At 42.2% G+C, this 19963-nt stretch overlaps 1 protein-coding gene across 1 annotated transcript in view; it reads left to right on the forward strand.

Moving 5' to 3' along the window:
* Positions 1-796: 796 nt before the first annotated feature.
* The window catches only part of msh2 (mutS homolog 2 (E. coli)), a 52586-nt gene continuing 33419 nt past the window's right edge, over positions 797-19963 (forward strand). The window contains exons 1-6 of the mRNA XM_052011173.1: positions 797-1353; positions 4930-5081; positions 5657-5935; positions 8549-8695; positions 10142-10291; positions 14271-14404. Coding sequence (XP_051867133.1) covers positions 1140-1353; positions 4930-5081; positions 5657-5935; positions 8549-8695; positions 10142-10291; positions 14271-14404 — 1076 coding nt within the window. The 5' untranslated portion in view covers positions 797-1139. The remainder of the gene's footprint in view (positions 1354-4929; positions 5082-5656; positions 5936-8548; positions 8696-10141; positions 10292-14270; positions 14405-19963) is intronic.

Consider the following 19963-nt stretch of genomic DNA (forward strand, 5'->3'; position numbering starts at 1 on the left):
TAACTCAGTGTAACTGCACTATGTAATGAATTGACCTGTATGATCGGTATACAAGTTTTTCACTGTACCTCGGTACAAGTGACAATAATAAACCAATATCAATAACAACGAGCCGTTGACATGAGTAATAAACGATCTTGACCCAGGTGATAATGGCTTTTGACTGGTTGTTGATTGATTTACATGCAGGGAAGAAACCCGAGTTCACTGAATAAACTAATCCCTAGAACAGCGAGAAGGCTTTGCCTTCCCGCAAACTGAGAACCACGCTTCCCGGTCGCTCTACCTTCAAGCTGAAGCTCCGCCTACGCTGGTATTCCCGCGCTGCAGCGCCTCAGCCCCGAGTGTCACCTCTCCCTCGGTGAGTCGAGTGACCGGCGGCACCGCGGCACCGCCCCCCACCCACACAGGTACCCGCGGGCTGCAGACAAGCCCCCACTGACTCGCGAATGGGACGAGGCTCCGACCCCACCGTTCCCTCAGTTTCCTCACTCCCATTGGGTGGCTGTGCTGAGGGCCCTGCCTCCACTGGTAGGTGGTGTCGAGGCCGCTCTCCCATTGGTTGGCATTCCGAGGTCCTTCCTTCTCCATGATTGGCTATTCTGAGTTCTATCCTTTCCCCCGGTTGGCTGTTCCGAGGACCTTTCCCCTTCTGGTTGGCTGTTTAGAAATCCCTCCCCCCATCTGGTTGGCCGTTCAGAAACCCTTCCCCCTCCGGTTGGCCAATCGGATCCAAGAGCCGAGGCCCGCCCTTTCCTTGGTTACCTGCTGAGTTCACGTCACACACTCTCTATCTGTTCTTCACGGCCCCGATCAGCAACTTAAAACATGTTTGATTTCGATCTTTCCCTATTCCGATGAACCAGATTATTACATTTATTTTTCTCTCCACAAACTCTGCCTGACCTGTTGAATATTTTCAGCATTTTCTCCATTTATTTATGATTGCCATGTTTTGCCGTCCGCCGGCCCCCTTGCGGCCCCGCCCCTCCCTCATCGGATGCTGGCTGAGTTTAGGCTCCGCCCCCCGGTTGGCGCCTCCGTTGACGCCCCGCCCCCGTTGACGCCCCGCCTCCGGCCGCATTTCCCGCGCTGCCGCCACTCACCCCGTTCGCGACCTGTAACGGCCGATCGGCAAGATGGCGGTGCAGCCGCGTGACCGGCTGAGCGGAGCGGACGGTGGGCAGGATGGCGGCGCCTTCATCGCCTTTTACAGGTCCATGCCCGAGCAGCCTCCCACCACCTTCCGCGTCTTTGACCGCAGCGACTACTACACGGTGCACGGGAAGGACGCGCTGTTCGCCGCCAAGGAGGTCTTCAAAACCAACGGTGTCATCAAGTCGCTGGGATCAGGTGAGCCCGGAGCCGCATGCCCGGCTGGGGCCAGTGTTTCTGCGGCTGCATCTCATTCATCGCATGAGGGGCAGAAACCTCTGCAGAGCAGGGTTAGCAGGTTCTGGCCTGGCCTGGCCTGGCCTGGCCTGGCCTGCTGGTTCTCTGTGCCCTGGACTCAATCACTGCTATTTGTTGCTTCACCTGCAGTAATGCAGACACACAAGTCGCTTTCGGTATTTGCAGCCCAACTTGCATCGATTCTTAACCCCTTACATAAATACTGCTATTGCATGGAGCATAATCCGGAATCAGTTTATAAAACCCACCTCTTCCCAAGATAGTGATTGTGTATTTATTGGATATACAGCACTGAAATAGGTATGCTGGCCATAAGTATTCATCAGTGCTAATCCTTTTTCCTAGGCTTGCCATGGCGTTTCAAATGTTCATCTAAATGCTTCTCAAATGTCCCAGCCTGTCTCCACCACCCCCTCAGCTAGTGTCCTCCAGATTTCAACCACCATCTCGGAAAAAAAAATTATTCCTCAAATCCCATCTACAATCTCACTCTGCTTAAACCTACTGCTTTTTGATCAAAGGCAGGCCTGGCTGATTGGAAAAAGTTTCTCACTACCTACCCTATCTATGTCCTGCATTATATTGTATACCTCAGTGAGATTCTCCAGTCCCAACTGTCTCTGCTCCAAAGAAAACAAATCCAATCTCTGTCTTGGCTGAAACACTCCATCCCAAGCAACATCCTGGTGAATTTCCTTAGCACTCTACCATTCCATCCTTCCTTTAATGTGGTGAGCAGTATTACAAACAGTGTTTTAGCTATAACCTAACTAATAATTTACATAAGTTATTGGTTCGGTATATTATTGTCACATGTACAGAAATACAGTGAACAGCTTTTGTTTGCATACCATCCAGACAGATCATTCCATTCACAAATACATTGAGGTAATAAAAAGAAAAACAGAATGCAGAATATAGTGTTGCTTTCCTGACGCAGCAGGAAGTGCAGACAGAGTCAATGGAGGGGAGGCTGGTTTGGTATTGGTTTATTATTGTCACTTGTACCGAGGTACAGTGAAAAGCTTGTCTTACAAACCGATCATACAGGTCAATTCATTACACACTGCAGTTATGTTGAGTTAGTACAAAGTGCATTGATGTAGTACAAGTAAAAACAGTAACAGTAAAGAGTAAAGTGTCACAGCTACAGAGAAATGCAGTGCAATAAGGTGCAAGGTCACAACAAGATAGATCGTGAGGTCATAGTCCATCTCATAGTATAAAGGAACTGTTCAATAGTCTTTATCACAATGGGGTAGAAGCTGTCCTTAAGTCTGGTGGTACGTGTCCTCAGGCACCTGTATCTTCTACCCGATGGAAGAGGAGAGAAGAGAGAATGTCCCAGGTGGGTGGGGTCTTTGATTATGCTGGCTGCTTCACCAAGACAACGAGAGGTAAAGAGAGTCCAAGGAGGGGAGGCTGGTGTCCGTGATGCGCTGGGCTGTGTCCACAACTCTCTGTAGTTTCTTGTGGTCCTGGGCAGAGCAGTTGCCATACCAAGCTGTGATACATCCAGATAGGATGCTTTCTATGGTGCATCGGTAAAAGTTGGTGAGAGTCAAAGGGGACAAATCAAATTTCTTTAGCCTCCTAAGGAAGTAGAGGCGCTGGTGAGCTTTCTTGGCCGTGGCATCTACGTGATTTGACCAGGACAGGCTGTTGGTGATGTTCACTCCCAGGAACTTGAAGCTCTCAACCCTCTCGACCTCAGCACTATTGATGTAGACAGGTGCCTGTACACTGCCCCCTCTCCTGAAGTCAATGACCAGCTCTTTTGTTTTGTTGACATTGAGGTAAAGGTTGTTTTCATGACACCATTCCACTAAGCTCTCTACCTCCTTCCTGTACTCCGACTCATCGCTGTTTGAGATACAGCCTACAATGGTGGTATGATCTGCAAACTTGTAGATGGAGTTAGAGCAGAATCTGGCCACACAGTCATGAGTGTATAGGGAGTAGAGTAGAAGGCTGAGGATGCAGCCTTGTGGGGTACCAGTGTTGAGAATATTCGTGCCGGAGGTATTGCTGCCTATCCTCACTGATTGCGGTCTGTTTGTTAAAAAGTCAGTTACAGAGGAAGGTATTGAATCCTAGGTCTCGGAGTTTGGTGACAAGCTTGCTTGGTTTGCGTGATGGCCTGGGTTGCATTCGCAACTCTCTGCAGTTTCTTGCAGTCTCAGCAGAGCAGTTGCCATACCAAGTTGTGATGCATCCCCATAGGATGCTTTCTATGGGACGTGTAAAAATTGGTAAGAGTAACCGATGATATGCTGAATTTCCTTAGCCTTCTGAGGAAGTAGAGGCATTGGTGTGCTATCTTGGTCATAGCGTCCACATCACTGGGCTAGGACAAATTATTTATGATATTTACATTAACTTCCTCTCAACCATCTCCATCTCAGCACCCTTAATACAGACACGGGTATGTACTCCACCCCACTTCAAGTCATTGACCAGCTTCTGAGTTTTGCTGACATTGAGAGAAGGATTGTTGTCTAGACACCATGCCACTACGCTCTCTATCTCTATCATTAACTGGTTTTAATATGCATAGAAAATGTGGAAAGCCTGTAAGGGACATTTCTGATGGGGTAGAAAACAAGAGAAGTTAAATGATAGACCGTGATTGTGCAAGTTATAGGATATTGATATTGTGACAAGTCTGAGATATTCATTGAGTCATATGGCATGGTAACAGGCCCTTGGCAGACCCAATCCATGCCTACTGTCAAGTATTCATTTGCACTAAACCCACTACACTACACTACACTAAACCCACGTTCCTATAAACTTCTTCCCAGGTTCTACCACTCACCTACACGGGGGCAATTTACAGTGTCCAATTAACCTAATAACTAGCACATGATGTGGGAGGAACCTGGAACACCCAGAGAAAACCTATGTGGTCACTGGGAGAACATGCAAACTCCATACAGCAGCACTGGAGGTCAGGATTGAATGTGGGTAGCTGGAGTCTGAGGCAGCAGTTTAACTAGCTGTGCTACTTTGCTACCCAGTGATGTGTAAGTAAAGAAGGAAATGCTCAGAAGTGATCCCTTCTGACCATGATAAATTGATATGTGTTGATTAATCTTAGTCCATCCAAAGCTGTCAAAGAAACAAAGACAGCTTGGGGTGTAACATATGGTCATAGATCCAAAAAGTTAATTGTTTCTATTTCCACTGATGCTGTCTGGCCTGCTGAATTTTCACAGCACTTTTTGTTTTTAATTCAGGTTACCAGCAAATGCAGTTTGTTTTATTTTGATGTACTGGTCTGGTGGGCTTTTGTCTAGCCTGGGCCACAATCACATAAACAGATTACAAACTAACTTTAAATAAATTGAGTCGTTTGTGGTTCCTTTTAGTTGGAAAAAAACTGTTGAAAGTAACTATTTCCTGAGGGACAAACTGGAGGGATTATTTGTTGGATGTTTATTGGTGGAATGCTTGCTGCCATTGAAAGCAAAGTATGGAATGAATAAATGGACATTATCACCCCTCTTTTTGCAGGAAGCAATAAGCTTGAAAGTGTTGTGCTGAGCAAAATGAACTTTGAATCTGTGGTCAGGGATCTTCTATTAGTCCGACAATATCGTGTGGAGGTTTACAGAAGTAAAGCTACTAAATCCTCAAAAGAGAATGATTGGTACTTGGCCTGTAAGGTGAGTGTTGGTAATCAATATAACTGTTTGTTACATTAAGCTGCAAGTCAGGCTAGAGTTTTTAATGCATAATATTAACTTGAAGGGTGGGGGTGAGAAAGAAAAAAAAATTGCCTATTGGATGGCAAGCTTTTCTGTACATCATAATTAGAAGTAAGCCTTCTTCCGTAAGTAAGGAGGAAAAATTGAATGTGTTGGACAGAGCCATTGGAGTTTTCCAAGAATCATTTACCTACATAAATTTCAGAAATCGCCAATGAAAAAATAATAAGAAAGTTATGAGTGTCTATGGGGGGGGGGGGTGGAATATCATTTTAGTGAAGGGAGTAAAGAGCAAATTTTCAAAGAGGGAAGAAGGACCTGAGGTGACGAAAAGCTGACTATGTGGGCAGGATGTTTTAAGATGAATACTTGAATGTATGGAATCCTCTTCTGAAGCACAATGTTGTCATGAAAACATGAAACACGCTTTTGCCCGTTGAACAGACAGGAATAATTGTGAAGTATTTGTAATTTGGAAATATCTAGAATTGTTGTCTGCATGGTAAAAATCGAATTGTTTACTCTCTCTCCAGGCTTCTCCAGGGAACCTCACTCAATTTGAAGAGATTCTTTTTGGCAACAATGATATGTCCACTGCAGCTGGTGTAGTGGGCGTTAAACTGGGCACTGCAGATGGGCAGAGGTTAGTTGGTGTTGGCTATGTCGATTCCACACTCCGGAAGCTAGGTGTGTGCGAGTTCCCGGACAACGATCAGTTTTCCAATCTGGAAGCTCTGCTGGTACAAATTGGACCCAAGGAATGCGTGCTTTCAGGTGGTGAGAGCGCAGGAGATGTCACTAAACTCAGACAGGTGAATCTCTGGCTTTGTACCTTTTGTATTTTGAGAGTGGGTGAACACAGTGCTAACTTTAGTCATTATTCAGATTCGGTAAAAGTGGATTGGATTGTGCTGGATCAATCAAAGAGTCACACTTGCCTCCTTGTGCCTCCAAGTGCAATCCATTGCTGGAAATGTTCCATGAGTCAGAATGACTCTGTCACAGCTGTTGCAAGCTGCAGTCTACCCATGACCTGCCTGATGGCCTTCTAATGCCTTGTGCTGTCAGAAAGCCTTTATAGTGTTTCTGTATGTTTCTAATTTGTTTTACTTAGAAAATGTTGAAAAAATGTGAATAATTAAAATATTGTTATTAAAATTAGGTGAATTAATGTTAATGAAATTTTTGTTTTTAAAAACTCGTTTCACTTACCTTTTTTAATAAAGGTTGGTGACCTTGTTCACGTGAATGGGACTGAAGTGTAGCTGTCCCCTAGCAGGGTAACTTGCGGAATGCCCTTGACTTTGTGATGTGTCTGGGAATGTAATGGGAACAGGGGTTGAGAGATCTGAGATATGCCCACATCTGACCTCCAGTACACTGCAATGCAAGAGCAGAGTCTGAAGATGCTGAAGCTTCTGTACAGAAGGGCCAGGTGGTCATTGGTGCATTATGATCCAGTATTTTAAGATATCTTTATTAGTCCCATGTACATCGAAACATACAGTGAAATGCATCTTTTGCATAGAGTGTTCTGGGGGTAGCCCACAAGTGTCGCCATGCTTCCGGTGCCAACATAGCATGCCCACAACTTCCTAACCCGTACGTCTTTGGAACGTGGGAGGAAACTGGAGCACCCAGAGGAAACCCACACAGACACTGGGAGAACATACAAACTCCTTACAGACAGTGACGGGAATTGAACCTGGGTCACTGGCGCTATAGTAATGTTACGCTAACCGCTACACTACCATGCCTGCCCCCATTACTGTGTTCCACATTATGATTGAACTTCTCATTGCTCAATTCAATCAACTTGCTGACATATTGTCTGCTGCTTGTGAAATTTGGGTTGTCTGATTGTTATCCAACTAAAAGGAGTTGGGCAAACTCTACAGTGAACATGAAGCAGAATTTGATAGCAGGCATTAAGGTTGTTTGGAAAGATTTAGGTTGGGAACAAAGAATGGGACAGGAACCATGTCAGACAAAAATGATGCTGAAAATTAGAGTGCAGTTCTAGCAATGTTGGGAGGTCTGCAACTGCAAAGTCAGTAATAATTAATGTATGACAAAAAGAGTTTGAACAGATCTCTTTAAATGTGCATAATTTCTAATAACTTACAAATTATTGCACTAACCGGTTCCCCAACTATAAACTGTTATTATGCAAGGTGACCTTGGCCTTTATGCTTAATTTAAAATGACACTAGCTTGAGCAAAAAATCCAGTTCATTTGGAATTCCATGTCTGCAGGACAATAAAAGCATCAGGAATATTGAGTTGGATGTTTAGTTCATCCTATTCATTTTAACCCAGCTTATCTGATGGCAGTCACCCATGATTGGACAAGGCTTTGTGAGCGTTGCTGTTTTTCTTCACTTGCCTTAACAAAAGTGTCCATTAGCCTGGACCCTGAAGATTATTTAAATATAGCATGGCAGACCTGAACTCAAATCTTTGCCATCCTCATTGCGCCCTTGGTTAGAGCACTGTTGTGGTACTGTGACCAGTTCTGTTCTCTTGTATTCCAAAAAGGATGTAGAAGCCAATTGTAGAACAAATCAGTTGGGTACAATGGCTGATTCCTCTGTTTTAAGATTCCAGGCATTGAACATGATTCACTTGACTCCAGCTCAACACCAAGTAGTTACTTATTAATTGTCAAGGTCATTGCTGCATGAAATTTGTTGGCAGGAATTCTCATTTATCTCCCTCTTTCTCTCTTTCATTCCTCCCTCACACTCCAACTTCTCTTGCTTTTTCTTTCCTCACATTCCCGCTCTACTGTGCTTGCTTATGTTCTCCCCACTAACAACATGGTGTTCCATTTATTTTTGTGTTAATTCTCCACTCTTGGTATTTTGTCCACTGACTATCGCTATTTGCTCTTTAGCATTCTGCCAGAATTGACCTTTCTAACGTTTAGCATCAAAGTATACTCTTATTCTTCCCAGACTTGCTGTGGTTCTTCTTCCCCATTGTAGTACTAAGACACAATCAAACTCCCTGTCTGAGCTGCTTCCCTGGCAGTGCTTTTTAAAAGAACCACGAGCTCTTTCTTGAAAGCTTTACATCACAAAGACCCAAGATGACACAGATATCACCACATTTTTTCTCTGTTCTTATCCTCTAACACAAACGCATCTTACTGCTTTGGCTGAGGGTAAATTTGTAATCTCTGCAGAGGCTCAAATCCTGCTCTTTTAAAGGCTGGATTTATGATAAGCACATGGGAATCGTTACTGTTTTGGTTGGGGAGATTGAGAGTCATTTCATGTTTCCATAAAATAGCAAGAAAATAGTCAGTGATGATGAGGAATGAATGCCACACTTCCATTACCTTGTACTGATAAACATACAGTTTGTTTTGAAATATCTTGCTCTTGTCTGATCTAGTCTATTTCTATTAATGTATGATACAGGTAGTACAACGAGGAGGCATTTTAATTACAGATAGGAAGAAAAGTGAGTTTACAAATAAAGACATTGTGCAGGACTTGAACCGGCTGCTGAAAGGAAAGAAAGGAGAACAAGTATCAAGTGCCGCTCTGCCAGAGATGGAGAAGCAAGTGAGTAAAGAATCTTTCATTGGTTCAGATGAATCATGGGTCTTCTGATTTTTCTACCAATGGAGACACATGTAATCTATGCTATAGCCCTTTGTCTTAAGCACCTGGAGGAGATATTTCATCTGAATGGTGTTAAAATGTTTCAGTCAATTGTTTATTGCATTATTAATTAATTTTATGCTAATCACGTGTGCTAGAGAATGGAGTACATTTGGCTACTCTGAAGTTAAGCCCTTGGTATTGTCCATACTTACCATATTTAATTTTATGTTTGTGGTAAGTTTGTTTCCAAGCAGCTTCTATTATCAAGCCTTGTTTATTGTCATTCTGAAAAGGGCCATAAAGAAGTTTGTGGCAGTGAAACATTGACTGTCCTTAGTCTTCTGCAGGGACAGTTCCTGATCTCAATTCATAACTACCTTTCTTCTTTCCCCACCCCCACTTCCCAATAGTAACATGGATAAGCTTAGACTTTATGAATGATGGGTACAAGTATCATCATCCCATTTCTCTTCTGATGCTCTAAAGTCCCATCATGAACTCAAAATGCTACCCTGACTAGAATGCAAATTTCACATGACTACTTTTACACAAACATGGAGGTGGCCTGTTGTTTAATAGTTAAGTATTCAAACAAATGGGCCAGGCAGATTCCAGTTCAGTTCCCAATGGTCTGAATTATATGGAACTAAATTGATGCCTGTCTAGCCAATTGTATTAGCATAGGTGGTCAAATATACAATGAATCATTGAGCAGACAGCCTGACTCACTAAATGAACCCAAGGGGCTAGGCTAGCTAAGCTTGGGATTTTCACTATTCCATTGAAGAAATCCCTGCAGCAGTGCCCCCGGTTTAAGGCCATTCTGGGTGAGCAGATGGCAAGAAGCCTCCAGTAAACAAAGTGATATACACTGTTTGAACTTTATGGGTTTTGTTTTTTTTCTGGGGTGTGTAGAGGGAGAATTCTCTCAACATCAGACAAACAAATTTTAACTGTGTATATGCTTTGCAGGCTTGGATACACGTGCATGACCGTGTCTATCTGTATATCGGATACCCAGCTGATTAAAATAGGTGTAGCCATTTGGCCCCTTGGGTCTGATTCTCAATTCAGTAAGATCATGCTTTTTACTTCAGTGCTGTTTTCCTGCACTAACCTTATGTTGCTTGATTCTCTTAGCACATAAAGATCTGTTAATCCATTGATTAAAAATCTGAAAATAGTTGATGGCACTTTGCTTAATTTTATTTTGTTGTGAGTACAGAAGCATGATTGTGAAAAAGGCTGAAACTTGCATGCTACTATTAAGTTGCAAATAAAATACTCTTTCAAGAATTGATCTTGTATGTAGATATGCATTATTTTAATCCTGCTGTGTATAGCTTTACATAGGGTAAAAGTGAACAGACAACTGTTGCAAAATTCCTGAATTTTTTTTCAAAGGTTGCCATGTCTTCTGTTTCTGCTGTAATCAAATATTTGGAGCTCCTGTCAGACAACACTAATTTTGGTCAATACGAGCTGATGACCTTTGATCTGAACCAATATATGAGGCTGGACAATGCAGCAGTCAGCGCACTCAATCTTTTTCAGGTGAGGTACACGGCCTGACCCAGTATGAAGAGAGGAGGGAAGGTTCCAAGACATTACTCTGTAATTGCTGTAGATCATATACCAAATGCTGTAACAGCTCAGAATTTGAGGGAAAGTTCTCTTGGTAGTTCATGTTTCTAGTGATTTTAATAAATGGGAGTTTTAATGTTGCGGTATGTGTGAGGAATTAATGTATAATACTTTGCATGATAAGGAAGTATTCAGAAGGGGGAAAAGGAATCCCAAAGTGATTGAATTTTAGGATTCCCAAGAAACCAGATTTTCAGATTTTGGAGTTAAAGGGGTGGAAAAGATTATGGAGATCATGGAGTGATTTGCAAACAAGGATGGGAAATTGAACCATAGCTGCACTTGGTGCATTATAGGCCAGTATGCACAGCCAGGATTGGTGAACAGGATTTGATGCATATAAGAACATGGGCACCAGACCTCAAGTTTACAGAGTAGAGTGAAGTCAGCAGGAGTATGCTGGAATAGTCAAGTTCAGAGGTAACAAAGGAAGAGTGAGGACTTCAAGTCAAGTCCTGAGTCAGACTACGTAATGAAGGTGAAAATAAGCCAACTCTAATGAGTTGGGAGCAGGTCTGAGGCCAAAGTTGTGAACAATCTGGTTCAATTACTGACATTTGTAGGAAGAGGGATGGATTGGTGTTTGAATCTGGGACTAAAGAATATGGCTTCAGTCTTCCTAAATATTTAACTGGAGTATATTTCTGCTCATCTATTCAAGAATGTTGGCATGGTTGCAAAGCAGTTAGAAATAAAAGTACTGGAAACACTCAGCATCAGCGAAAAGGTAAATAGTCTTAGTGTTTCAGGTCCATAACCTTTCATCAGAACTGGGAAAGGAGAAAGCAAGTTGATTTTCGGTCACGGAGAAGGTGGGGGAGAGGTGGCTAGAGCAAAGGGAATATCTGTTTCATGGAAGAATAAGACTTCCTATCATATTTCCCAAGGCATTTTATTCACCATAAATGCCATGCGCCCCTTTCTCTCTTCTTGGATCTCTTTCTGTGTACCTCGTGATCAACTGCACAGTTTAATCCTAGGCCAGTGATATTCTCGGAGTATGCGTGTATGTTTGAAAGTGGTTTGATGAGGTGGGTAGTTACTTTGGATACTCGCCTCCCATTCCTCAATAGGGAAACATTGGTCATACACATTTGCTGTGGTGTAGAGAAAAGTAGGACCTGAAAGTACGTGACTACAGATCTTTTAAGGTAGCAGGGCAGATAATAAAGTGGTTATGAAGGTATATGGCATACATTTTTAATCTATAAGCCATAGAAAAAAGGAACAGAGAGATAATGCTGGAGCTGTATAAAGTACTAGTTAGACCACTGCTCGAGTATTGGTCTGGCTACCATACTATGGGAGGAATATGATAGCACAAGATGGGATAAGAACATTAAAAGTATATGGCCAGGAATGGAGAAGTTCATTGTGAGGAAGGCTAGCTTTGGCTATTTTCTTTAAAACACCTGAGGCTAAGGGGGAATTTAACTGAGATGTATAGGTTTGTAAAATGCATACGTGGTTAGGAATGAACCATTTCCCCTAACAAGTCATTAATTAGACTGTATTGGTTCATAGAGGGATTAGAGAGGAAATGAAGAAAGAAATTACTTAATGATTGATGGGATTATACAGCATGCTGCCTGAAAGGGTAATTTGAGGCAGAAAATTTCATTACATTTGAAAGATACGTGGATGACCACTTGATGTGCCATAACTTAGAAGCTATGATTAAGAGCTGGAATACAAGGCTAGGTTCAGTAGCTTTTAACTTCAATTGGATAAGCCTGATCAGTTTATCGGTTTTCATGTTTTGACTGGCACTCACCAAATCAAAACCCTTTGACCAAACTTCGCTGTAATTAAATCAAAAAGCTAAGATATGTGGCCTTTGGCCTTAAAGTTGCAGTTGTTGAGAAATTTAATCTCTAACACAAGATCAAAGAAATATGATAAGAACCGTAGAACAATACAGGCCCTTTGGCCCACCATGTTGTGCCGCCCTTATCAATTTAGTTTTGATTAAACTTGCATTTTAACAAATTGTTCATGCCTAACTGAGCAATAATGACATCCATTGAATTGCAGACTTGTTACCTTCTGGAACAATAGGGCAGCATATTGGAGTTGGGTTCCAAAGAAAGAAGGGCAAAAATTTGTGATTTGCTAAATTTTGTTTTTTTTTTCCGCTTTTGCATTGCCTTCCACTGATATTTGTTCATTGTATTGCACGTGATCCAAAATAATTTCTTAAATTTGGTTTAAAATTGTACTATTGCTGTTATAGGACCATAGAACAATACAGCACAATACAGGCTCTTCAGCCCACCATGTTGTGCCGCCCTTCAAACCACACCGAAGATTATCTAACCCCTTCCTCCCACATATCCCTCTATCTTAAATTCCTCCATATGCTTATCTAACAATCTCTTGAACTTGACCAATGTATCAGCCTCCACCACCACCCCAGGCAGCGCATTCCATGCACCAACCACTCTCTGGGTGAAAGATCTCCCTTGAACTTCCCACCCATTAGCTTAAAGCCATGTCCTCTTGTTTTGAGCATTGGTGCCCTGGGAAAGAGGCGCTGGCTGTCCACTCTATCTATTCCTCTTAATATCTTGTATACCTCTATCATGTCTCCCCTCATCCTCCTTCTCTCCAATGAGTAAAGCCCTAGCTCCTTTAGTCTCTCCTCATAATCCATACTCTCTAATCCAGGCAGCATCCTGGTAAATCTCCTCTGCACCCTTTCCAATGCCTCCACATCCTTCCTATAATGAAGTGACCAGAACTGGACACAGTACTCTTAGTGTGGTCTAACCAGAGTTTTGGAAAGCTGCATCATTACTTCGCGGCTCTTAAACTCGATCCCACGGCTTATGAAAGCTAACATCCCATAAGCTTTCTTAACTACCCTATCTACCTGTGAGGTGACTTTCAGTGATCTATGGATATGAACCCCCAGATCCCTCTGCTCCTCTACACTGCCCAGAATCCTGCCATTAACCTTGTACTCCACCTTGGAGTTTGTCCTTCCAAAGTGTACTACTTCACACTTCTCTGAATTGAACTCCATCTGCCACTTGTCAGCCCAGCTCTGCATCCTATCAATATCCCTCTGTAAGCTTCGACAGCCCTCCACACTACCCACAACACCACCGACGTTTGTGTCATCTGCAAACTTGCTAACCCACCCTTCCACCCCCTCATCTAAGTCGTTAATAAATATCACAAGAAGTAGAGGTCCCAGAAACAATCCCTGTGGGACACCACTAGTCACAGCCCTCCAATCTGAATGCACTCCCTCCACCACAACCCTCTGCTTTCTACAGGCAAGCCAATTCTGAATCCACACTGCCAAGCCTCCCTGGATCCCTTGGCCTCTGACCTTCTGAAGAAGCCTACCATGCGGAACCTTATCAAACGCCTTACTAAAATCCATGTAGACCACATCCACTGCACTACCCTCATCAATCTTCCTGGTCACCTCCTCAAAGAACCCTATCAGGCTTGTGAGGCAAGATCTTCCCTTCACTAAGCCATGTTGGCTGTCCCTAATCAGTCCATGATTCTGTAAATGCTCATAGATCCTATCTCTTAGAGTCCTTTCTAACAGCTTACCCACCACAGACGTAAGGCTCACTGGTCTGTAATTCCCTGGACTATCCCTACTACCTTTTTTGAATGGGGGACAACATTCACCACCCTCCAATCCTCCGGTACCATCCCCATTGACAACGAGGACTCAAAGATCCTAACCAACGGTTCAGCAATCTCCTCCCTCGCCTCACAAAGCAGCCAGGGGAATATTCCGTAAGGCCCCGGGGACTTATCTGTCCTAATATTTTCTAACAACTCCAACACATCCTCGCTCTTTATGAGTATAACAGAATGGTGAAGGGTACAGAATATGACCTGCAGTATTTTCTTTTAATCCAAGGGCTCATCAGAAGATGCTAGCAATACACAGTCACTAGCTGGTTTATTGAACAAGTGCAAGACCTCTCAGGGACAGCGCCTTGTCAATCAGTGGATCAAACAGCCACTGATGGACAAGAACAGGATTGAGGAGAGGTAAGCTAATTTTTATTTGATCTGTACTTTTTGAACTATGGGTCCTTTTTGTTCCCGCATCAGCTAGGTCATTGGGCCTAGGGAAATCTCATGATTTTCTTGATGACAAATATTGAGTTCAGTTGCAGTGTGTGACTACTATCCTTCCAGAAATCTAACTTGGCTATCAGTGACCTCTTCTCCACTGAGTCTAGCTCATTAAAGTGCATATCCATAAGCCTTCACCCACAAAAACCAATGGTAGATATTTTAAATACAGCAATTTAGAATAGAAATTGTAAAGAATAAATATCACAAAACATGGGATTATCATTGTTCTCCATTGTTCAGAAGTTGGCTGTATATTTGGTGTTTTGAAGTAAGTGTTTTATTGCTTCTTATTGCTGCCTCTGTGTTCTGTTGCTGAAGAGATTAATTTTTAGGGTTTTTGGAAATTTTTTGGTGGCAACTAAAAAGGGTTCCTGAACAAACTACTGTTTATCCAAATAAGCCTCCGTTAAAACAAACTACATCCTGAAGGAACCCAGCTTTTAATACATTCTTTATTACGTACATTCAGACATTCTTAATATCTTAATCCGAATCATTCAGGCACAGGCTGCTTCATCCATGAGCAGTTTTTTTTCACAACTATATCTATTTGCTAAATATATTCTTGCAACTCTTTTGGAAGAAGAATGACAATTAAAACATTCAAATGATTTATCACATGGAAAATTTTGAGATGTTTGTTTCTTTGGTTGAAGATGATGATTACCGTGATCAAACAGGCTGAGGTCTTTTATTTCTGTGTGTGTGTTTAGACCAAAACATTTCACCGGGTTAATTCATCAGCAATGAGAAGGTTCCTGTAATCATTTTGCTAAAAGCAGCCCTGGGGATCTGAGAGTATACCATGACAAGCATTCCCAATTTAATCTGTTAGGCATGTTTCAGCAGGAGAAATGGATACTTGTGCAAGTAGGTTAGCAACTAGTTGATAAGCTGGCAAGTTCCAGCACATTTTTGTTTTGAAGCACTCGGCTTGGATTGGATTGGTTTGGTTTATTATCGTCGTGCGTACCAAGATACAGTAAAAAGCTTTTGTTTGCATGCCATCCAGACAGATCATGCCATACGCAAGTACATCAAGGTAGTGAAAAGAAAAAGAGAATGCAGAATATAGTGTTGCAGCTACAGAGAAAGTGCAGTGCAGGTAAACAAAGTGCAAGAGCCATGACAAGGTAGATTGGGAGATCAAGAATTCACCTCTAGCATATAAGAGGTCCATTCATGAGTCTGATAACAGCAGGATAGAAGCTGTCCTCGAGTCTGGTGTTATGTGCCTTCAAGCTTTTGTACTCTCTGCCTGACAGGAGAGGGGAGAAAAGAGAATGACGAAGGTGTGAGGGGTCCTTCATTATGTTGGCTGCTTTTCTGAGGCAACGGGAAGTGAAGATGGGGTCAATGGAGGGGAGGCTGGTTTGTGTGATAGGCTGTGTTCACAACTCTCTGCAATTTCTTTTGGTCTTTGTTAAAGCATTTGGTGTACCAAGCTGTGATGCATCCGGATAGGATGCTTTCATGGGTGCATCTTTAAAAATTGAGAGTCATCAGGGGCATGCCAAATTTCCTTAGACTTCTGAGGAAGAAGAGGTGTTGGTGTGCTTTCTTAGCCATAGTGTCAACGTGGCTGGACCAGGACAAATGGTTGGTGATATTTACACCCAGGAACTTGAGGCTCTCAACCATCTCCACCTCAACACCATTGATATAGATGGGCGTGTATTCCACTCTGCTTCCTGAAATCAATAACCAGTTCCTTCATTTTGCTGACATTGAGGGAGAGGTTGCTGTCCTGACACATGCCACTGGGCTCTCTATCTCCTTCCTATACTCAGTCTTCAAATAGCTGCTGGATTTCAACTAGATGCTGGAATTCCTGTAATGTTTTTTATATAAAGAACAATATACAGTCACTACTTATAATCCTATAAATGGATATGACTATCATGAAACACTGATAATCAGCAATCTAAATATTTGGAAATGTGATTGTTTAGCATCTAGCTCACCAGGTGATGTTTCCCCACGCTCACCCCAGACACACTGGGGCCTTGGTACCCACGTGTCCTTCAGATGCACTGTGGTGCCTGGAAAAATTATCATAATACTTGGTAACATCTAAAAAAGCAATTTAAAAGTGAAGTATTAATGGGAATAACGTCCAGTAGTCCGGCACTTCTAAAGTCCTGACTGTACCGGATTATCAGAGTTTTACAGCCTGAGGGCACAGCCTCAGAATAAAGGGACGCCCCTTTAAATCTGAGATAAGGAGGAATTTCTTCAGCCAGAGGATGGTGAATCTGTGAAATTCGTTGTACAAGCCAAGTCATTGGATGTATTTAAGACTGAGATTGATAGGTTCTTGATTGCTAAAGGAGTTGAGGGTTACAGGGAGAAGGCAGGAGTATGGGATTGGAAAAAATATCAGCCATAATTGAGTGATAAAGCAGACTTGATGGGCTGAATGGCCTATCTGCTCCTATATCTTATGACCTTATTTTACTGTATCTGTAAATAACTCGGTCACTTCTCTTTAAATTGTGGCTTCATTTTTGACTGAGGGAATCAGCTTTAGGTGTTCTTAAATGCTGCAGCTGTTGTCCTGTATAAGTATTTACATTTAGGTACTTGTATATGCATGAATTAGAAGTAGGATTTGGCCTTTTCCCTTGAGCCTGCACTGCTACTCAATAAGATCATAGCTGATCTGATTGAAACCTCAACTTCACATTCCATCCTATCCCTGGTAACCTTTTGCCCCCTTGATTATCATGAATCCATTTAACCTTGCCTCTCTTGGCAAGGTTAGATGGATTTGTGATAATCAAGGATGGATTCGTAAAAATCATGGCAAACAAAAAGCCTCTGTTGTTTTAAAACCATAATTTCTAAACATTTTTCTTGATTCCCTCACCAGAGGAAACATTTTCTCCATATCCATGCTGTTTGGACCCCTCAGGATCCTGTGTTTTTAAACAAATCCCCTGTCTCCCTTCTAAATTACAGCAGATACAAACTTAGCCTGTCTGACCTTTACACCAGTTATCAGTCTAGTAAACCTTCACTCAGCTGGTTCCACCATATTTGCGTCTCTTCAATAAGGACACCAATACTGTACACAGTGCACCAGATGTAGTCTCACCAATGCCCTATATAACCAAAGCATAATCCCACTAATTTTGTATTCAAATCCCTAGCATAAATGTTAACATTCTATGAGTCTACATAATGACCTGCATGCACCAGAACCCCCAGATTCTTATGCATCTCCAGAACTCTGCAATCACTCACTAGATAACATGCTTTCTTAGTTTTCCTACCAAAATGGACAATTTTCACAATTTCCCACATTATACTCCATGTACCAGATCTTTTCCCACTGTCATCTATATTCCTTTGTAGCCTCCTTGGGTCTTCACAACATACAATCTATCTTTGTGTCATCACAATCTATCTTTGTGTCATCAGCAAATTTAGCAATCATCCTTCATTCAAGTCACTTATATAAAGTGTGAAAAGTTGAATCTCAGCATTTTGCCAACCAGAAAAATACTTCTGTCATAGAGCATGGAAACAAGTCCTTCAGTCCATGCTGACCAAGATGCCCATCTAAGTTAGTCGCACCTGCCCACATTTGGCCCATATCCCTCTAAACCTTTCCTATCCATGTACCTGTTCAAATGCCTTGTAAATGTTTTAATGTACCTACCTCAACCACTTCCTCTGGCAGTTCATTCCAATTTGCCTACTCTGTTTCCTGTTAGCCAGCCAATGTTCTAACCATATCAATATGTTAATCTCCTGCACCATGAACTTTTATTTTCCTTAATGGCACAGTTAGTGGAGCCACTACCTTGCAGCCCTAGCGATCCAGGTTCAGTACTGATCTCCAGTGCTATCTGTGTGAAGTTTGCATGTTCTCCATGGGTTTCCTCCAGGTGCTCTGGTTTTCTGAAGATGTGCAGGTTGGTAGGTTAATTGTCCATTGTAAATTGCCCCTAGTGTGTAGGTGAGTGGTGAAATCTGGGTGGAGTTGATGGGAATGATCAGCATGGACTCAGTTGGCTGAAGGGCCTGTTTCCGTTCTGTATGATTCTATGACTCTGTAATGTTATCAAACACCTTTATGCCAGGATATCTTAGTATAGTAGAAATATTAATTCCCCTTTAACCACAATGCATGTTACTTCTTCGTAGAACTCCAGTAAATTGGTCAAACACAATTTACTTTTCATAAAGGCACATCAACACCTTTAGTGTAAAAACCTTGGCTTGTATAATGAAACAAACTAAGCTGAAGGATCCACTATAGAAGAATGTCCTAAGAAGGGGAGAGGTGATCAAAGGGAATTCCAGAGTTCAGGGCCCATTCAACAGAATGTGTGTTTTCCAGGGATTGAGTGAGGGTGAGAATTCCATATCTGGGGATTTAAGGGGAATTTATGATTGAAGAATCTAGGAGAGATGGAAAAGTAAGGCTGTGGAGAGAGATGAATGTAAGGATGAGAATTTTAAAATCAATATGATGTAGACTAAGAACTTATGTAGGTCAGCAAGCACATGATTGGTAAATGTGATCGCTCAACATCACAACTGAAAACGCCTCTTAAGTTCTGTCCTGAAGCTTTGGTCTGGATTCTGTCCCACATACAAGTTTACGACCTTGTTTCCTTACATTAGCAGTATGTGATTCGCAACAAGGTGTTTTGGGGGAATCCAGGAATTGTGGAAAATGCTGAATAGAAGTTCTTGTGTATATGATAAAAGTTCTGGATGATTTGGATGGAATCCGTGGAATGACATTGCATACACTTCCTTCATCATTCATTGCTCATCCTTGATGAGACTAGCCTGGGACTGAGTTAACATGGCAACTTACCAAACTCAAAAGCAACATTTGTGAAAATATGCAACCGGTCTCAGTTTGAATTAAAGCTGGGATCTCTTGCTACTTATAGTCAGTATTCCAAAATTCATTAGTCAATCATGGTAGGTGCTTTTCAGTAATGCAAGCTCATTATTAGTGATTGTCGGGTTAGAGGGAGGAAAAGGAGGTGTTTTTTTTAAAATTAGGTGTTTGTGGTTGACTTTTTAAAACTTATTCCTAATGGTTTTTGTTCCTGAATGTCACAGGTTTCTGAAAACTGAGACGAGTTGACATCTGACAAAAGCTGGAAGTGGGTTTTGCCAGTTGTTAGGGCCTAGGTTTCTTCATTGCATCATCTAGGGCCCTGGCAGAGCTCAAAACTTTGATTCTGCACTCTTGGATGCTTTGGGGCCCATTGCATCTAGAACAGATAAGTTCAGGGAAGAATGGATTGTGGGCTTATGGGCCAAAGCTTGATAATTATCAACTCTTTCAACTACCTTGGATCTGTAACTCTTCCCTAATTGATCAACTTCATAGCTTTTTGGGGATAAATTTTCCACCACCATGGAAAAGTAACTTTTCTACTTTGTTTAAAGTTGTGCAAGCCTGTGCACTTTTAATGTTGAGTGATGCCCTTTATTTAT

Source organism: Pristis pectinata, chromosome 3, assembly GCF_009764475.1.
Source record: "Pristis pectinata isolate sPriPec2 chromosome 3, sPriPec2.1.pri, whole genome shotgun sequence".
In the NCBI taxonomy this organism is placed as follows: Eukaryota; Metazoa; Chordata; class Chondrichthyes; order Rhinopristiformes; family Pristidae; genus Pristis; species Pristis pectinata.